We start from the raw sequence: 16,835 nt of genomic DNA, 5'->3' as shown, positions 1-16,835 counted from the left end.
GAGTTCTGTAGTTTTCTTTATATAGATCTTGTATATATTTTGTTAGATTTATACCTAAGTATTTCATTTTTTGGGGGGTGCTAAGTAAATGGTATTATGTTCTGAATTTCAAATTCAGTTTGTTCATTGCTGGTATATGAGAAAGTGATTGATTTTTGTATATTAACCATGTATCCTGCAACCTTGTTATAATTGCTTATTAATTCAAGGAGTTTTTAAATTTATTTTTTTGAATTTCTCCTTAGACCATGGTGTCATCTGCAAATAAAGACAGTTTTATTTTTTTCTTCCCAATCCGTATGCCTTTTATTTCCTTTTCTTGTCGTATTGCATCAGCGAGTACTTCCAGTATGATGTTGAAAAGGAGTGGTGAAGGGAAATTCTTGCCTTGTTTCTGATCTTATCAGGAAAGCTTCTAATTTCTCACCATTAAATATGATGTTAGCTGTAGGTTTTTTGTAAATGTTCTTTGTCAAGTTAAGTTTCATCTGTTCTTAGTTTGCAGAGAATTTTTGTCGTTAATGGGTGTTGAATTTTGTTGAATGATTTTTCTGCATCTATTGATAAGATTGTGTGATTTTCATTCTTGGCCTGTTGATGTGATGAGTTACATTCATATATTCTCACATGTTGAGCTGGCTTTGCATACCTGGAATAAATCTGACTTGGTCATGGTACATAATTCTTTTTATATATTGTTAGATTTGATTTGCTAATATTTTGTTTGCATCTATGTTCATGAGAGACATTGTCTGTAATTTTCCTTTCTTGTGATGTCTTTGTTTGATTTTGTGTTACGGTAATGCTGGCTTGATAGAATGAGTTAGGAAGTGTTCCCCTGCTTCGATTTTATGGAAGAAATTGTAGAGAATTGATATCATTTCCTCCTTAAATGTTTGGTAGAATTTGCTAATGAAACCATCTGGGCCTGTTGCTTTCTGTTTTGGAAGGTTATTAATTATTGATTCAATTTCTTTAACAGATATACACCTCTTCATATTATCTTTTTCTCCTTGAGTGGCACCGTGGGGACCTTCATATGGCTGGGCCTCTAGAAGTTTTTATCTTTCAAGCTGGTCCTTGCTCAGTTTCCAGCAATTAGTCAATTACCCTTTAAGTATTTCTTTTAGTTGGTGGGTCCAGCAGCAGCTTCTGCTCCCAATTAGCCCTGAGTCTCTGTATTTGTCTCTCTCTCTAGCTTGTGGGATGGTGGTTTGCCCTGGGACCTCAGTTCTCTGTTGAATCTAAGAAGAGGTGTTGATTTTCAATTTGTTTAGCTTTTTCTTCTTGTGAGGACAGGAGTGATGGACTTTCAAGCTCTTGACATGTTGAGCTGGAAACTGAAAGCCTGTTTTTCTTTTTCAAGATGGTTTTGGCTATTCTGGGTCCCTTGCCATTTCATATGAATTTTAGAATCACCTTGTTAAATTCTACAAAGAAGCCAGTTAGTATTCTATAAGGGATTGTGACAGAAGCTGTAAATCAATTTGGGGAGTATTGCCATTTTAATATTCAGTGTTCAGATCCATGAATAGGGGATGCTTTCCCATTTATTTAGATTATGTTTAATTTCTTTTCAATAGTGTTCTGTAGTTTTCAGAGTATATGTTTTGCATTTTTTTGCTTAATTTGATTCTAAATTTGACTTCCTTTTCATGCCATTGTAAATTCAACTGTTTTCTTAACTTCGTTTTCAATTGTTCATTGCAAGTTTATAGAAATACAATTGATTTTTGTGTATTGCTCTTATATTCTGCAGTCTCTCTGAGGTCTTTTTATTAGTTTTAGTAGTTTTTCTTACTGATTCCTTTTTGTTTTCTATATACAAGATCATGTCATCTGTGAATAGCGAGTTTTACGTCTCACTTTCCAATGTGGATGCCTTTTATTTCTTTTTCTTGCCTAATTATCCTCCCTAGAATCTCTACTATGCAAATTCTTCTTGAATTCTTTTTTCTGTTCCATCATTTATTTGTCTATTCTTGCTCCAATACTACAGTATGTTAATTGCTGTACTTAACAGTAAGTCTTGGTGTCTGGTAGCATGAGCGCTCCAAATTTGTTGTTCTTCCAAGGTGTCTTGGTGCCTTTTGGCTCTGTGAATTTCTGTACACATTTTAGAATAAACTTGTTAACAATTCTGGTACAATTTTGTTTGGGAATCTGTAGTTCAATCTAGGGAGAATTGGTATTTTTAAAATTTTTGGGTCTCCAATCCATGAACATGGTGTAGCTTTCCATTTATATAGGATTTCCTTCAGATAATGTTATGGTCTTGCCATCTTCCCTTAGATCTTTTTCCTATTTATTGAGTTTTTTGGCATTCCTGTAGATTATGCCATTTAAAATTTTTTGTTTTCTATTTCAGCTTCAGTAGAACTTTTTGTGATGATAGAAATAATTTATGTTTGTGCTGTTCAGTACAGTAGTCAGTGGTGTTGCTGGTGTGTCTGAGAAACTGAATTTTTAATTCACAGGCATACCTCGGAGACATTGCTGGTTTGGTTCCAGACCGCCACAATAAAGTGAATATCGCAATAAAGCAAGTCACACCATTTTTTTGGTTTCCCAGTGCATCTAAAAGTTGTGTTTACACTATACTATGTCTATTAAGTTTGAAATAGGATTATGTCTAAAAAAACAATATACATACCTTAATTAAAAAATACTTTATTGCTAAAAATGCTAACCATCGTCTGAGCCTTCAGTGAGTCGTAATCTTTTTGCTGGTGGGGGGTCTTGCCTTGATGTTGATGGCTGCTGACTGATCAGGGTGGTGGTTGCTGAAGGTTGGGGTGACTGTGGCAATTTCTTAAAACAACAATGAAGTTTGCTGCATTGATTGACTGTTTCTTTCACAAACGATTTCTCTGTGGCATGTGATGCTGTTTGATGGCATTTTACCCATGGTAGAACTTGCAAAATTGGAATCAGTCCTCTCAAACTCTGCCACTGCTTTATCAGCTAAGTTTATGTGATATTCTGAATCCTTTGTTGTCATTTCAACAATCTTTACAGCATCTTTACCAGGAGTAGTTTCCGTCTCAAGAAACCACTTTCTTTGCTTATTCATAGGAAACAATTCCTCATCCATTAAAGTTTTATCATGAGATTGCAGCAATTCAGTCACATCTTCAGGCTTCACTTCTAATTCTAGTTCTCTCGCTATTTCTACCACATCTGCAGTTACTTCTACCACTGAAGTCTTGAACCTCTCAAAGTCATTCATGAGGAAGAAGAATCAACTTCTTCCAAACTCCTGTTAATGTTGATATTATTTTTTTTGCAGGGAAAGATTTGCTGTGAGCTAACATCTGTTGCCAGTCTTCCTCTTTTTTTTTCTTCTTCTCAAAGCCCCAGTGCATGGTTGTATTTCCTAATTGTAAGTCCTTCTAGTTCTTCTATGTGAACCACTGCCACAGCATGGCAACTGACAGACTGGTGGTATGGTTCTGCGACTAGGAAATGAACCTGGGCTGCCAAAGCAGAGAGCGCAGAACGTGAACCACTAGACCATCAGGGCTGACTCCTGATATTTTGACCTCTTTCCATGAATCATGAGTGTTCTTCATGGTATCTATAATGGTGAATCCTTTCCAGAAGGTTTTCAGTTTACTTTGTTCAGATCCATCAGAGGAATCACTATCTATGGCAGCTATAGCCTTATGAAATGTGTTTCTTAAATAATAAGACTTGAAAGTCAAAATTATTCCTTGCTTCGTGGGCTGCGGAATAGATGTTGTGTTAGCAGGAGTGAAAACAACCTTAATCTCGTAGGACCTTTCCATCAGAGCCTTTGGGTGACCAGGTGCCTTGTCAATGAGCAGTGATATTTTGAAAGGAATTTTTTTTTCTGGGCAGTAGGTGTCTACAGTAAATCATGTTGTAAGCAGATGTGCTGTCATGCAGGCTTTGTTGCTCTGTTTATAGAGCATAGGCAGAGTAGATTTAACATAATTCTTAAGGGCCCTAGGATTTTTAGAATGGTCAATGAGCACTGGTTTCAACTTAAAGTCACCAGCTGCATTAGCCCCTAACAAGAGAGTCAGCCTGTCCTTTGAAGCTTTGAAGCCAGTCATTGGCTTCTCCTCTGTGGCTATAGCCACTTAGTAGGTCTGGGGTAGTAGGTTTGTGATTCAGCATTTCTAATAAGTGTCCAAGTGATACTGATGCTGCTGATTTGCAGACCTAATTTTGAGTATCAAGGGTCTCAGCCATGTAGAGAAAGGCTCAGGTCACTGAATATGATTAAAGAAAGGCATTGGCAAACTTTTCTGTAAAGTCCCAGAAGGTAAACATTTTAGGTTTTGTGAGCCATTCAGTCTGTCACAACTACTCACGTGTATCCTTGTAGTGCCAAATATTTTTAAAAGTGGCAGCTGCCACTTTTGGTTTGGACTTCAGCTGTAATTTGCTGTCCTTTGGTTTAAGGTATTCAGAACAACTATTCTGTTATGCTTTTAAGAACTCTTCATTAATATCATTTTCTTATTATTTCTTAAAATAATTTCTTAAGAAAATTTCAAAATAATAAAAATAACATCAAAGTAATTTAATCTTGAAATTATTAAAATGTTTCAGTTGTATTAAATTAAAGTTAATTTTAGAATAATTTGCAAGTTGGCCGTTTGAAAAGAACATACAGGCGTACTTCGTTTTATTGTGCCTTGCAGATGTTGTGTTTTTTACAGATGGAAGGTTTGCAGCAGCCCCACATTGAGCAAGTCTTTTGGCGCCATTTCTCCCGCAGCATTTGTTCACTTCTTGTCTCTGTGTCACATTTTGATAGTTCTTGTAAAGCTTCAAACTCCTTTATTATTATTATATTTCTTATGGTGATCTGTGATCAGTGATCTTTGATGTTACTATTGTAATTGTTTTAAGGCGCCATGATGTGTGCCCATATAAGATGGCAAACTTAATTGATAAATGTTGTGTGTGTTCTGACTTCCACCGACCAGCTGTTCCTCCCTTTCTCTCCCTTCCTTGGCCTCTCTACTCCCTGAGACACAACAAAATTGAAATTAGGCCAGTTACTTACCCTACAATGGCCTAGTGAAAGGAAGAGTCGGTTGCTGTGGCAGACTTCTGTGTTGTCTTATTTTAAGACATTGCCACAGCCACCCCAGCCTTCAGCAGCCACCACCTTGATCAGTCAGCAGCCGTCAACACAGAGGCAAGACCCTCCACCAGCAAAAAGATTATGACCCACTGAAGGCTCAGATTATGGTTAGCATTTTTTAGCAATAAAGTGTTTTATTTTAATTTCAGGTGTATGTCATTTTTCATATAGACTACATCGTGTTGACTACCAGAAGTCTAGTTTCTATTCATCACCATGCAAATGTCCCCCTTTACCCCTTTCACTTTCCCCCCTCTCCTCTTCCCCTCTGGTAACCACCAATCTGTTCTCTGTATCTATGTGTGTGTTTGTTGTTCTGTTTTTTTTTCCCCCACATATGAGTGAAATCATGCAGTATTTGTCTTTCTCGATCTGACTTATTTCACTTAGCATTAATACCGTCAAGGTCCATCCATATTGATGCAAATGGCAAGACTTCATATTTTTTATGATTGAGTAGTAGTCCATTGTATATATATATACCACATCTTCTTTATCCATCATCTTTCGGTGGGTGCTTGGCTATTGTAATAATGTTGTAGTGAACATAGGGGTGCATATATCTAACAAGAAATAACAAGTGTTGGCGAGGATGTGGAGAAGAGAGAACCCTAGTGTACTGTTGGTGGGAATGTAAATTGGCCCAGCCACTATGGAAAACAGTATGGAGATTCTTCAAAAAATTAGAAATAGAACTACCATATGATTCAGCTATTCCACTTCTGAGTATTTATCCAAAGAATATGAAAACAGTAGAGTATTTTTAAATTAAGGTATGTGCATTGTTTTTTTAGAAGTAATGCTGTTGCACACTTAATAGACTACAGTATAGTGTTAACATAACTTATATGCACCAAGAAACCAGATTTGTGTCACTTACTTTATCGCGATAGTCCCTTGATTGCAGTGGTCTGGAACCAAATCTGCAGTGTCTCCGAAGTATGCCTGTAGTCTGAAATGTTAAAAATGAGAATGTATGGGAAGTTGAACAGATGATGTGTTTCTTCTTAGTGGGTTTTCGTGTGCTTGAATGAACTGCCGTCAGGGTGCAGTTGTGCTTGTGTGGGCTGGAGTCAGCAGATAATCATTCAAATCTCAGTTTCAACATTTGCTGTGTCCTTAGGCCAATTACATAACTTTTCTGGGTCTTATTTCCTCATTTATGAGTTGATGTGAGGAATATATTTACACAGAGTTTGGAACATGCAAGTGTATAATAAATGCTCATTTCCTTTCTCATCTGTTATTTGGAAATGCAGATTTCCCAGTTAGTCTGAAAGATTGAAGGTGTGTAATTACTTCATAATGAAATGATTCCTTGATTGACAACAGAGTTCTTTGTTGGTGCTTCCTGTTGTTTATAGAGGTTAGCTATTTGACAGGCTGAGATGATGATAGAAAAAGATAGTAGAGAAACCTAGAACCACAGTCTTAGGGGACTTTACCAAATGAGTGCACTCTAGAAACTAAAGTAAGCAAGCTTCATAGATTCATAAGATTTTGAACAAAATAGAGTTTTACTACTTTTAAGTGTTTACTTTAATGCAAATGATATGAGCAAAGATAGTTGTGATTCAAGTTGTTTTCTAGTAAAGATTTTAAGAAATAAGATTTATATTTTGTAAGTGAATAGTTCGTATGTAAGCAGACAACCAAGTGATTTCAAAACTTTTTTCTCTTAAATATTTTAAACTTAGATTTTCAAGTTAAATTTAATTTTAAATTAACTGTATTAAGGGATAGTAACATCTTGAGCATCTTGGTAAAATTAGGTAACTTTTTTTTTTTTAACGGATGTGTGTATATTGGTAAATCATTGTATTCTAAGTTATATCAAACAGTCTGGGCCAAGTCATTCAAGCACTCTTAAAGGCATACAAAACTAAAGTGAAAAGGTTTCTTCACTGCTATTCTATCTCAGACTCTTCCCCAGCAGTAACCAGAGTCAACAGGTGGTACAGTCTCCGGTGTTCTTTTGTTCATAGACATGTCTGTACCTACATCTTTATACAGTTAATGTGTTGTTTACCAACGGAGATAGGTTCTAAGAAATGCGTTGTTAGGCAATTTTGTTGTTGTGCAAACATCATAGACTGTACTTACACAAACCTAGATGGTATAGCCTACTGCATACATAGGCTGTATGGTAGTAATCTTATGGGACCACCATCATAAATGCGGTCTATTGTTGAGTGGAACATCGTCATGCAGCAGATGACTGTATAGAGTTATTTATACATTTATGCATGTCACCACATACACATGTCACATACTAAATGTTAGTCTATGACTTGTCTTTTTCACTTACTATGGCTTGGGGTCTCTTAAAATGACTTAGTCTTTTTTTGTGTGTGTTTGGCTACTGTATTTCACTGAGCCTCAGTTTACCTCTCTGTGAAATAGGGAGAACTAATAATCCTAGTATTAGAGCTTAGATAAAATGGTGGATGTGAAATTGCTTTGTACACAAAGTTATTGTTGTTGCAAAAGAAAAAACAGGCACTGCCAGCATGGAAGAAGAAATGGAGGGAAAAGCCTGACACTTCCATGTGGCCTCCACCCTCTGGCATTTTCTCTTAGTCATTTTTTAAGATAGTGTACACAGACATCTTTGTGGAAATGTGAAAATATTTCTGTAGGATAAAGTCCTAGAAATAGAATTGCTGGGTCAAAAGGTCTGTGTATTTTAAATTCCATTAGGAGCTGTCAAAATTGTTTTTCCTAATTGGCATCACCGTTTTATACTTAATGCATTTCTTTCAAGAAGTGTTTATTGAGCATCTGTTGTATGGTCAGTACTGTTCTAGGTGTCGCAGATACAATGGCAAATATGACAAAGTTCTTATTCTCATTAAACTTACATTGTACAGTCCTGCGCCGCATAATGATGTTTTGGTCAGCAGCAGAACGCATATACGATGGGGGTCCCATAAGATTGGTACCATATAGCCTGGATGTGTAGTAGGTTATACCACCTAGATTTGTGTAAGTACCTCTACCATGTTCACACAATGACAGAATCGCCTAGTGATGCATTTTTCAGAATGTATCCCTGTTGTTAAACGATGCATGACTGTATTTGGGAGAGAAAGACTAAGCAAATAGTCAAGTAAATATATAATATAATAGCTGGTGGTGATTAGTACTGTGAAGAAAAATCAGGAAGAGGGGGTAGAGAATGATGAGGGAGGGTACTGCCTTAGGGTGATCGGAGGCTTTTAAGCAATAGGTGGCATTTGAGCTGAGAACTGAATAAAACATATTTTCTCAGTATTTTACTGGGTTCAGTTAGCTAATTCTTTAAGGAGTGCATATATCTATGTCTAAGGGAGTGGCTGTTGCTGGCATATTAGAAAGCAATTTTTTTATATTTTATATAAAATATATTTATATTTATATTTTGTACCTACCCATCTTTAAAAACTACTCATTCTAATTGGTTCTCACAGTTAGGCTCTGCTTGTAGTATGAGTTGAGAAGTTTTCCATCTGTTTCTGTGCCCTTGAGCAGTTTAAATAACATAGGGATTATGTATTCCGTGAATGATCTCCATTTGCACTCATAAGGAAGGCAGTCCTTTCCCAGCTGATTGGATTCTGAGCAGTGTAGTCCCCCTTTCCCTTCACTCCCGAGGATACATGCATCCCTTTGTAAGACGCGCCCCCTCCTGGAGGTCCTTGAGGAGGCAGAAGTCTGTGGTCATGGCTCCAGGCTCCCAGCAGAAGGGAGCCTTCACTGCTGTTGGTGGTTGGCTCCTCTTCCCAGAAATACCCATCAGACTCCAGCAGTAGTTTCACTCAGCTTGTATGTTGCTCTGGAAAAGATATTAGGAGTGCAGGGGAGTCTGGATTGTGAATTTGGGCTGCCATCTTCTCAGAAACATTCACTTGCTGTTGTGGATTTAGTTATATTTATAAAGTATATGTTCAAGTCTTTTGTGCGAGTTGGAGCAAGAGAGAGGAGAGATGCATGTGCTTAGTGCTCAGGCTCCATCTTGATCACAGCTGAAAGTAATTTGTTCCTAATACTAACAAAAGGCTTACAAATGATTTATTTTCAAAATATCATTAGCAAAGATCCTCTGGTAGTTGTATATTAAAATAACATTTACTCACATTCTAGTTGTCTTTCTTGAGAGGGAAGAAGAGAGAGTCCCTGGTATTTTGGCAATTGTGTGTGGTATACGTTGAGAATCTGAAAGTAACCTGTTATATATGTATAAAGGTTTGAAAACTGCTGATGTGTAATGTATTATGCATAATAGTGAAGTCTGTAGAAAATATGATTATATTTATAAACGTCTATTTTCAGGAAGATACCTGCCTTATACCTGTGCTCTGTTGTACCCTGTAGAAGAATTAGAAATGAATCTCTCTTTGGATTAAATTTATTTCAGAATTTTGACAAAACTTCTGGAGGTGTCAGATGATCCACAAGTCTTAGCCGTTGCTGCTCATGACGTTGGAGAATATGTGCGGCATTATCCACGAGGCAAACGGTGAGAGAAGAGCCATTAATTTCACTTGGGTTTCCTGAAACGAATGGAATCTACATAGAGTCCTAACTAATGTACTTATCTAAAATAGAGTAGTTTACCAGAGGAGCTAATGGAGTAAGCAAAATCAAGATTACCATCATACTGGGAATTATGATAAACCTAATTAAAAGTGGGTAGTATGAAAATATAAGTACACCTGTATAATACTGTTATGAGTAGCCAGCAGACATCACAATAGATATTTCATGTTCAGGATTTTCTTTGGTTTGTATAATTTAATTCAAAGCCATTTTGTGAGCACTGGTTATTTTTCAACTACTATTTGTAGTTACAGAGATGAATTAAACATTGTTATTGAACTCAGTGGGTTCAAAGTATAAAAGGAAATATAACACCTGTAAAGAAAAGTTAGAGTAGCTGTATAGTAATGAAATTGTGTATTTCAAAGTATCGAAGAGAGGACTTTCACATGAGAGGAGACAGGTGAGGCTTTACAGAGGAGATGATGCTGGCTACATAATTTAAAATCACTTAGATACATTAACAACGAAAAAATAAGATAGGCTTTTTTTTTGAAAAATAAGACATTAGGGTGCCAGTATCATATCAAGGGAGAAAACATTAAATGGGACAAAGGGCTGTTTTATGTTTGGAAAAGCAGGAATGCATAGTGCCTTGGTTTGAATTGTTGCTACTCCATTTACTGATTGGTTTTCTAATCTGTAAAATTGGGATGATAATCATATTCCTTTCTCATGAGGTTGATGTGAGAATTAAATGAGTTAATCCAAGTACAGTGATTAGAATAGTGCCAGTAGGTACATAATAAGTTCTCAGTAAGAATTAGCCACTTTTATTATTATTAATGTCAAAATCTTATATTCATCAAAGCTATCTATAAGGAAGATATGTAACAATATTTATCTTATTCATCATAAAACAGTATCATATAAACCCAGAAGTTCTTAGAATGTGAAAAAAATGGCAGAGCCACAGTTGTAGTTGCAGACTTTGACATTCCACAATTGAACTTCATGACGTCTTCTTTGTCCTCACTGTGTATAAGTATTCAGACATTATGAAACACGTCAATGACTAGATGGAGGTGCATCCCTTCAAGTAGAGAAATCACCTTTTCCCCCCAAGTGTCTATGGAATATATTATTTTTGATTTTTATCTTGATTTTTCTATATCTGATTACAAAACAGCTCAGGCTGCTTTGTATTGGTGGACTTTGGTAACCCTGACTCCAAAATTATGACAGTTTCCTCTGGAGCGGAATTTGCCAGTGCTGTGGAATATCATGTGGGTCACATACTGAGTTGTCAGGATTGACACTATTACATGGAGAACTAGGCTTGGAGTAGGTAAGAGGCAACCCACTTTTGGGTTCAGATATAAGAAGGAGAGGTTGTAATTCAGGTCCCTTTGGAGTAAAGGGAAATGTTTTTCTTGGATTTCTTCTGGGTTGGAATAATGACCGTGAACATCTCTGAACTCCACATGATGGGTAAATATGCAGAGTGTAGCATGGTAACCTCTAGGTTTGAAGGGATGGGTCTGTCCCACGGTTAGAGCTCTTCTTGAGGATAAATGAGGGAAGCAATATTAGGCCAGTGGTATATGGGAAACTACTCAGGATTTTGGTACATCCTTCAGGGAAAGTCGAAAATTATTTAGTGTACTGAGTCACTGAGTGTTTGAACTGCAGGACGTTTTCATTCTGATCCAGCAAACCCTTGTTAATGGTCTTGCATAGAACTTAATTTCAGGTGCACTTCAGAAGGCAGATGGCATAGATACAGACAGATACACAAGTCTGTGTGTGTAAAAGAGTTTTGTACATTATCAGAAGTTTCAAAAACAAATAGAAAATGAATGTTATGAAAAAAGCTTTTTTGGGGAAAATAATAACAAAAATAGCAAATTAGATTTATGCCTCACTCCATATATGAAAGAAAGCATTAAAAGATTCTACACTATTTATTGCAGCATTATTTATAATAGCAAAAATTTTGAAAATAACCTAAACATGCAATTTAATGACAGATTACACTGTACACAGATAAACACTGTGGTACATTCATATGTAATAATAATGGGAATTTGATGATGATGTGGGAAAATCTTTTTATAATATGCAATAAGCTGAGCGTAATATGACCTCAATTATTAGATGTGAACATACACATACTCCATGAAACAAGTCAATGAAAGTGTTAATAGTGGCTATCTCCCATCTGTAGGTTTACAGATAATTTCTATTTTTTTCTTTGTAGATTCTGTATTTCCTGATTGCAGGTGGGAAAGAGAAACTAATATATTGTGGTTGGGACCCGTCAGACCAGTTCAGTGACGTGTTGTTGTTTCTTCTAAATCTGAATTTGTATGAAGAATTAATGTGTGTATGCTTGCACATCCCCAAACCATGAGTGTTGGAGGAGATTCTCCCAATTGGGAAGAGATACATGTAGAAAAGTGCTATAGACACACCAAATCCTTCCCACTGCCCATTGGAATGGTGAGGATTTAGTACAAGTGTCTCTGCCCTCTGATGGCAAAAACTTCCACTGTATAGATGGTGTCATGTTGGTTGGCAAGTCATAAACCTCAGTCTCAATGGCCCTGATGCAGAGCTATCATACCTCTGCCAGCAGAGGTGGCTGATACACCCCGGCCACATCCATGAGGCTGCCTCCCAGGTAAAGTTTCTGAGAACTATGTAGGCAGATTCACAGTGCTCAGTGCCTCCAGCACTCAAGGGAAAACTGCTGTCTTTTCAACCCCCAGTACCAAAAAGGTATGGACTCTGAGTTTTGAAGACAGTATGGGCTACACATTGGCTTTCTCTTTGGTCTTTTATATCTGCTAACCTGCAAGTGAGCAGCCTTTGAGGAGGAGGGCCCAGACCAACCAACTGCATTGAGAGCTCTTGGGCACTGTGACATGCTCCTTTGTGGCTCCATGACCTGTGTGACCCCTTTGAGCTATGGTCAGTGTGACTGATGATTTTGCTGACTGGAGCCTCTCACAGAGGGAGGCGGCCTCCATCTAGAGGCACCCCTTGGGGTTTTGGACTCATCACCTCCCTGATGTGCCTACTAGATTTACCCCTTTTGAAAAGCAGCTTTTTGCCTGCTGCTGTTGAACTCACCCAGGTAGGCCTTGGGACTCTGCCATTCCCGTTTTGGGGTGGGTCAACTCAGACTCTACAACTAACAAGGTGGGAAGGACCCAACAGGCCTTGCTTGTCAAATGGAAATGCAATATTTAAGAATGCAGGCAGCTGGCCCCAGCAACATCTTGGCTTTACATGAAAAGTGACAGCTGTCACTTTGGGGGAAACTTGATCTCCAGTCCAGCAGCTAAAGCAAACCCACTGGCTCACTGGAGCCCTATATTCACAGAGGTTGCCCTGAATGCCTGGGCTTGGGTTACGGATGGTTCAGCGAAGTTGAAACCTAAGGTAGTCCACTGGGTTGCCACCACTGTTCAACCTCAGCACCAGTTACACAGACCCAAACATAGACATGATCACTCCACTCAGTGGGCAAACTCAAGGCCATCTTGTAGCTCTGGCCATCATCTCCTTGATGAACTATTATATTTTTACTGAGTCCTAATTCTTCGTCTAGCTTCTTGGTCTGCCACTTGAAAAACTGTGAACTAGCATATTAGAGACACCCCTCTTTGAGCCAAGAAATATGGAAAGTAACTGCAGTGCTGATCAAACCCACACTGCCCAGATTGCCAGCTTTGCTGTCTGGATGATCTATCCAGTGTTGAAAGTGAAGTATTGAAGTTCTCTGCTATTATTGTATTGCTATTTATTTCTCCATTCAGGTATGTTAATATTTGCTTTATATATTTAGGTGCTCCTTTATTGGGTGTATAAATATTTATAATTTTTATATCCTTTTGATGAATTGACTTTTATCCCTATACAGTCACCTTCTTTGTCACTTGTGACTGTTTTTTAATGAAAGTCTATTTTATCTGATATAAGTATAGCCACTTCTACTATCTTTTGGTTATGATTTGTGTGGAATATCTTTGTCCATCCCTTCACTTTCACCCTATGTGTGTCTTCAAAGCTAAAGTGAGTCTCTTGTAGGCAGGATATTGTTGGATCTCTTTTTTATCCACTCAGCAATTTTGTGTCTTTTGATTGGAGAATTCAGTGTGTTTATGTTTAAAGTAGTTATTGATAGGAAAGGACTTACTGTTACCATTTTGTTAATTGTTTTATGATGTTTTTTAGCTCCTTTGTTCATTTCTTCCCCTCTTGCTGTCTTCCTTTGTGATTTATTTTTTGTAGCGGTATACTTTAATTCCTTCCTCTTTATCTTTTGTGTGTCTACTATGTTTTTTCTTTGTGGTTGCCATGAGGCTTTCATAAAACATCTTATATATGTATAAAATAGTTTATTTTAAACTGATAACTTATCTTTAATTGCATACAGAAACTCTACACTTTCACCCTCCTCCTCTCCCCACATTATATGCTATTGATGTCATACTTTACATCTTTTTATATTATGCATCCATTAACAAATTATTGTAGCAATAGTTTTTTTTTTTTTTTTTGGTGAGGAAGATTGGCCCTGCACTAACATCTGTTTGCCAGTCTTCCTCTTTTGCTGAGGAAGATTAGCCCCAAGGTAACATCTGTGCCCATCTTCCTCTATTTTGTATATATGGGATGCTGCCACCACATGGCTTGATGAGCAGTGCGTCAGTCTGCACCCAGGATCTGAACCTGCGAACCTCGGGCTGCCAAAGCGGAGTGTGTGAACTTAACCACTATGCCACTGGGCCGGCCCCAGCAATAGTTATTTTTAATATTATTATTTTTTAACTTTTATACTGAAGATAAAAGTGATTTACATACCACCATTACATTATTTATGTGAATTTGTGAATTTGACTATATATTTACCTTCACCAGTGAGTTTTATCCTTTTATATGTTTTAGTGTTGTTACTTAGTGCCTTTTCATTTCAACTTGAAGATAGGCAGGTCTAGTGGTGATGAATTCCCTTAGCTTTTTTTTGTCTGGGAATGTCTTGATCTCTCCTTCATTTCTGAAGGACAGTTTTGCCACATATAATATTCTTGGTTGGCAGTTTTTTTTTCTTTCAGCATTTTGAATCTATAATCTTTCTCTCTCCTGGCCTGCAAGGTTTCTGTAGAGCAACGCACTGATAGCCTTACAGGGGTTCCTTTGTATGTGATGAGTCATTTTTCTCTTGCTGCTTTCAAGATTCTTTCTTTGTCTTTGACTTTTAACATTCTGGTTATAATGTGTCTTGGAGTAACCTTCTTTGAGTTGATCTTGCTTGGGGTCCTTTGAGCTTCTTGTACCTTGATGTCCATATCTTTCTCAAGATTTGGGAAATTTTTGGCTATTATTTCTTTAAATAAGCTTTCTGTTCCCTGTCCCTGCTTCTCCTTCTGGGCCTTCCGTGATGCAGATGTTCATTCACTTTATGGTGTCATATAATTCACATAGGCTTTCTTCATTCTTTTTCAGTCTTTTTTTTCTCTTTGTTCTCTAACTGGCTAATTTCAAGTGATCTGTCTTCGAGTTCACTGATTATTTCTTTTGCACAATCAAGTCTGTTGTTGAGGCTCTCTATTGCATTTTTCAGTTCTGTCGTATTCTTCAGCTCCAGGATTTGTGTTTGATTCTTTTTATGGTTTCTATTTCTTTATTAAACTTGTCATTTTGTTCAGGTATTGTTTTCCTCATTTCTCTTAGTTGCCTGTGTTCTCTTACATTTCACTGAGTTTCTTTAAGTTGATTATTTTAAATCCTTTGTCAGGCAAATTGAAGATCTGCATTTCTTTAGGATGAGTCACTGGAGCTTTGTTGGTGTTCTTTGGTGGTGTCATATTTATCTGATTCTGTGTGATCTGTGTAGCCTTGCACTGGTGTCTGTGCATTTGAAGGAGCAAATACCTCTTCCAATCTTCTGTTTGTTTGTGAGGAAGATCATCCCTGAGCTAACATCTGATGCCAATCCTCCTCTTTTTGCTGGGAAAGATTGGCCCTGGGCTAACATCTGTGCCCATCTTCCTCTACTTTATATGGGACACCACCACAGCGTGGCTTGACAAGCAGTGCGTCACAGGATCCAAACCTGTGAACCCCAGGTCACCAAAGCAGAGTGCATGCACTTAACCGCTACGCCACTGGGCCAGCCCCACATCTTGCAGTCTTTAAAGACAGTTTTCAGCAGATAATGACCTTCTCTGGTCTGGGACTGTGGCTAAGAGGGGCTAGAACCAAGTCCCGGGACTGTTTCAGGTTTCCCAGCCATGATTGAAGTCTGCAGACCTGGCTCTGGAGGCATGGATGAGCATTTTTCCCACCAGGTCCCTGGGCAGTCTGGACTGTTCCCTGACTGTGGCTGGAAGGGCTGGAGCTGAATATAAGGCTGTTTCAGGACCTCCTGAGATGCAGGCATGAGTGTGTCCCACTGGATCACTATGTTGGCAAATTGCTTGCAACTGCAGCTGGGAGGGGCTGGAACTGAGTATAGGGCCCTTCAAGATCTCTAGGGGTGCAGCCAGCAGTCTCCTGCCAGGTCCCTGTGCCAGCAGGACTGCTTATGGACTGCAGTTGGGAGGGGCCTAGAGTTGAGTATAGGGCCCTTTCAGGATATCTAAGGGTGTAGACAGGAGTATCTCCTGCAGAGTCCCTGTGCCAGCAAGACTGTTTGGGGCCTGGCCAGGATGGGCTGGATCCCAGATACAGGACCCTTTCAGAATCTACAGTCTGACTGAGTTTGTTGATCTTACCTCCAGGGACTCCCAGAGTGCAGCAGAGTGGGGCTGGAGCTGGTTCATGGGCCACTTCAGGGTCCAGTTCAGGGTCCACAGCTGGGACTGAGGTCTATGTGCCAGTTAACACATGGGTGGATGTGACTCCTCCCAAGTCCTGTGGCATATGGTGCTGGTGACAGAACCAAAGCCAAACGGGGCTGTAGCCAGATTCTCAGGGATATGGAGCTGTTTCTGGGTCTGTAGCTGGGACCACCATTGGCGAATCAGCTGCCTGGGTGTGAGCTTGCCTTCTCAAAATAGCTCTCCCTGGACTTAGGCTGCACTGAAGTTTCACAGTCTCTTACTTCTCTCTCCAAAGCTCCCACAAAGGCCCTTCTTTCCGTGGATGTATGCCAGATTGTTGAGGAGGGGATATGTGCAAGGGA

General features: G+C 38.5%; 1 protein-coding gene across 4 annotated transcripts in view; it reads left to right on the top strand.

The window, feature by feature from the left end:
- ATP6V1H (ATPase H+ transporting V1 subunit H) overlaps nt 1–16,835 on the top strand; it is a 119,920-nt gene that overhangs the window by 60,316 nt on the left and 42,769 nt on the right. For 3 of the 4 annotated variants that reach the window (XM_058528700.1, XM_058528698.1, XM_058528699.1), the window contains one exon: nt 9,519–9,620. The exons of the other annotated variant lie outside the window; for it this stretch is intronic. In XM_058528700.1, coding sequence (XP_058384683.1) covers nt 9,519–9,620 — 102 coding nt within the window. The remainder of the gene's footprint in view (nt 1–9,518; nt 9,621–16,835) is intronic. 4 annotated transcript variants of the gene reach the window in all.

This window comes from Diceros bicornis, chromosome 33 (genome assembly GCF_020826845.1).
Source record: "Diceros bicornis minor isolate mBicDic1 chromosome 33, mDicBic1.mat.cur, whole genome shotgun sequence".
In the NCBI taxonomy this organism is placed as follows: Eukaryota; Metazoa; Chordata; class Mammalia; order Perissodactyla; family Rhinocerotidae; genus Diceros; species Diceros bicornis.
Note: the sequence above shows the minus strand (reverse complement) of the source record. Positions and strands in the feature narration are given on the sequence as shown.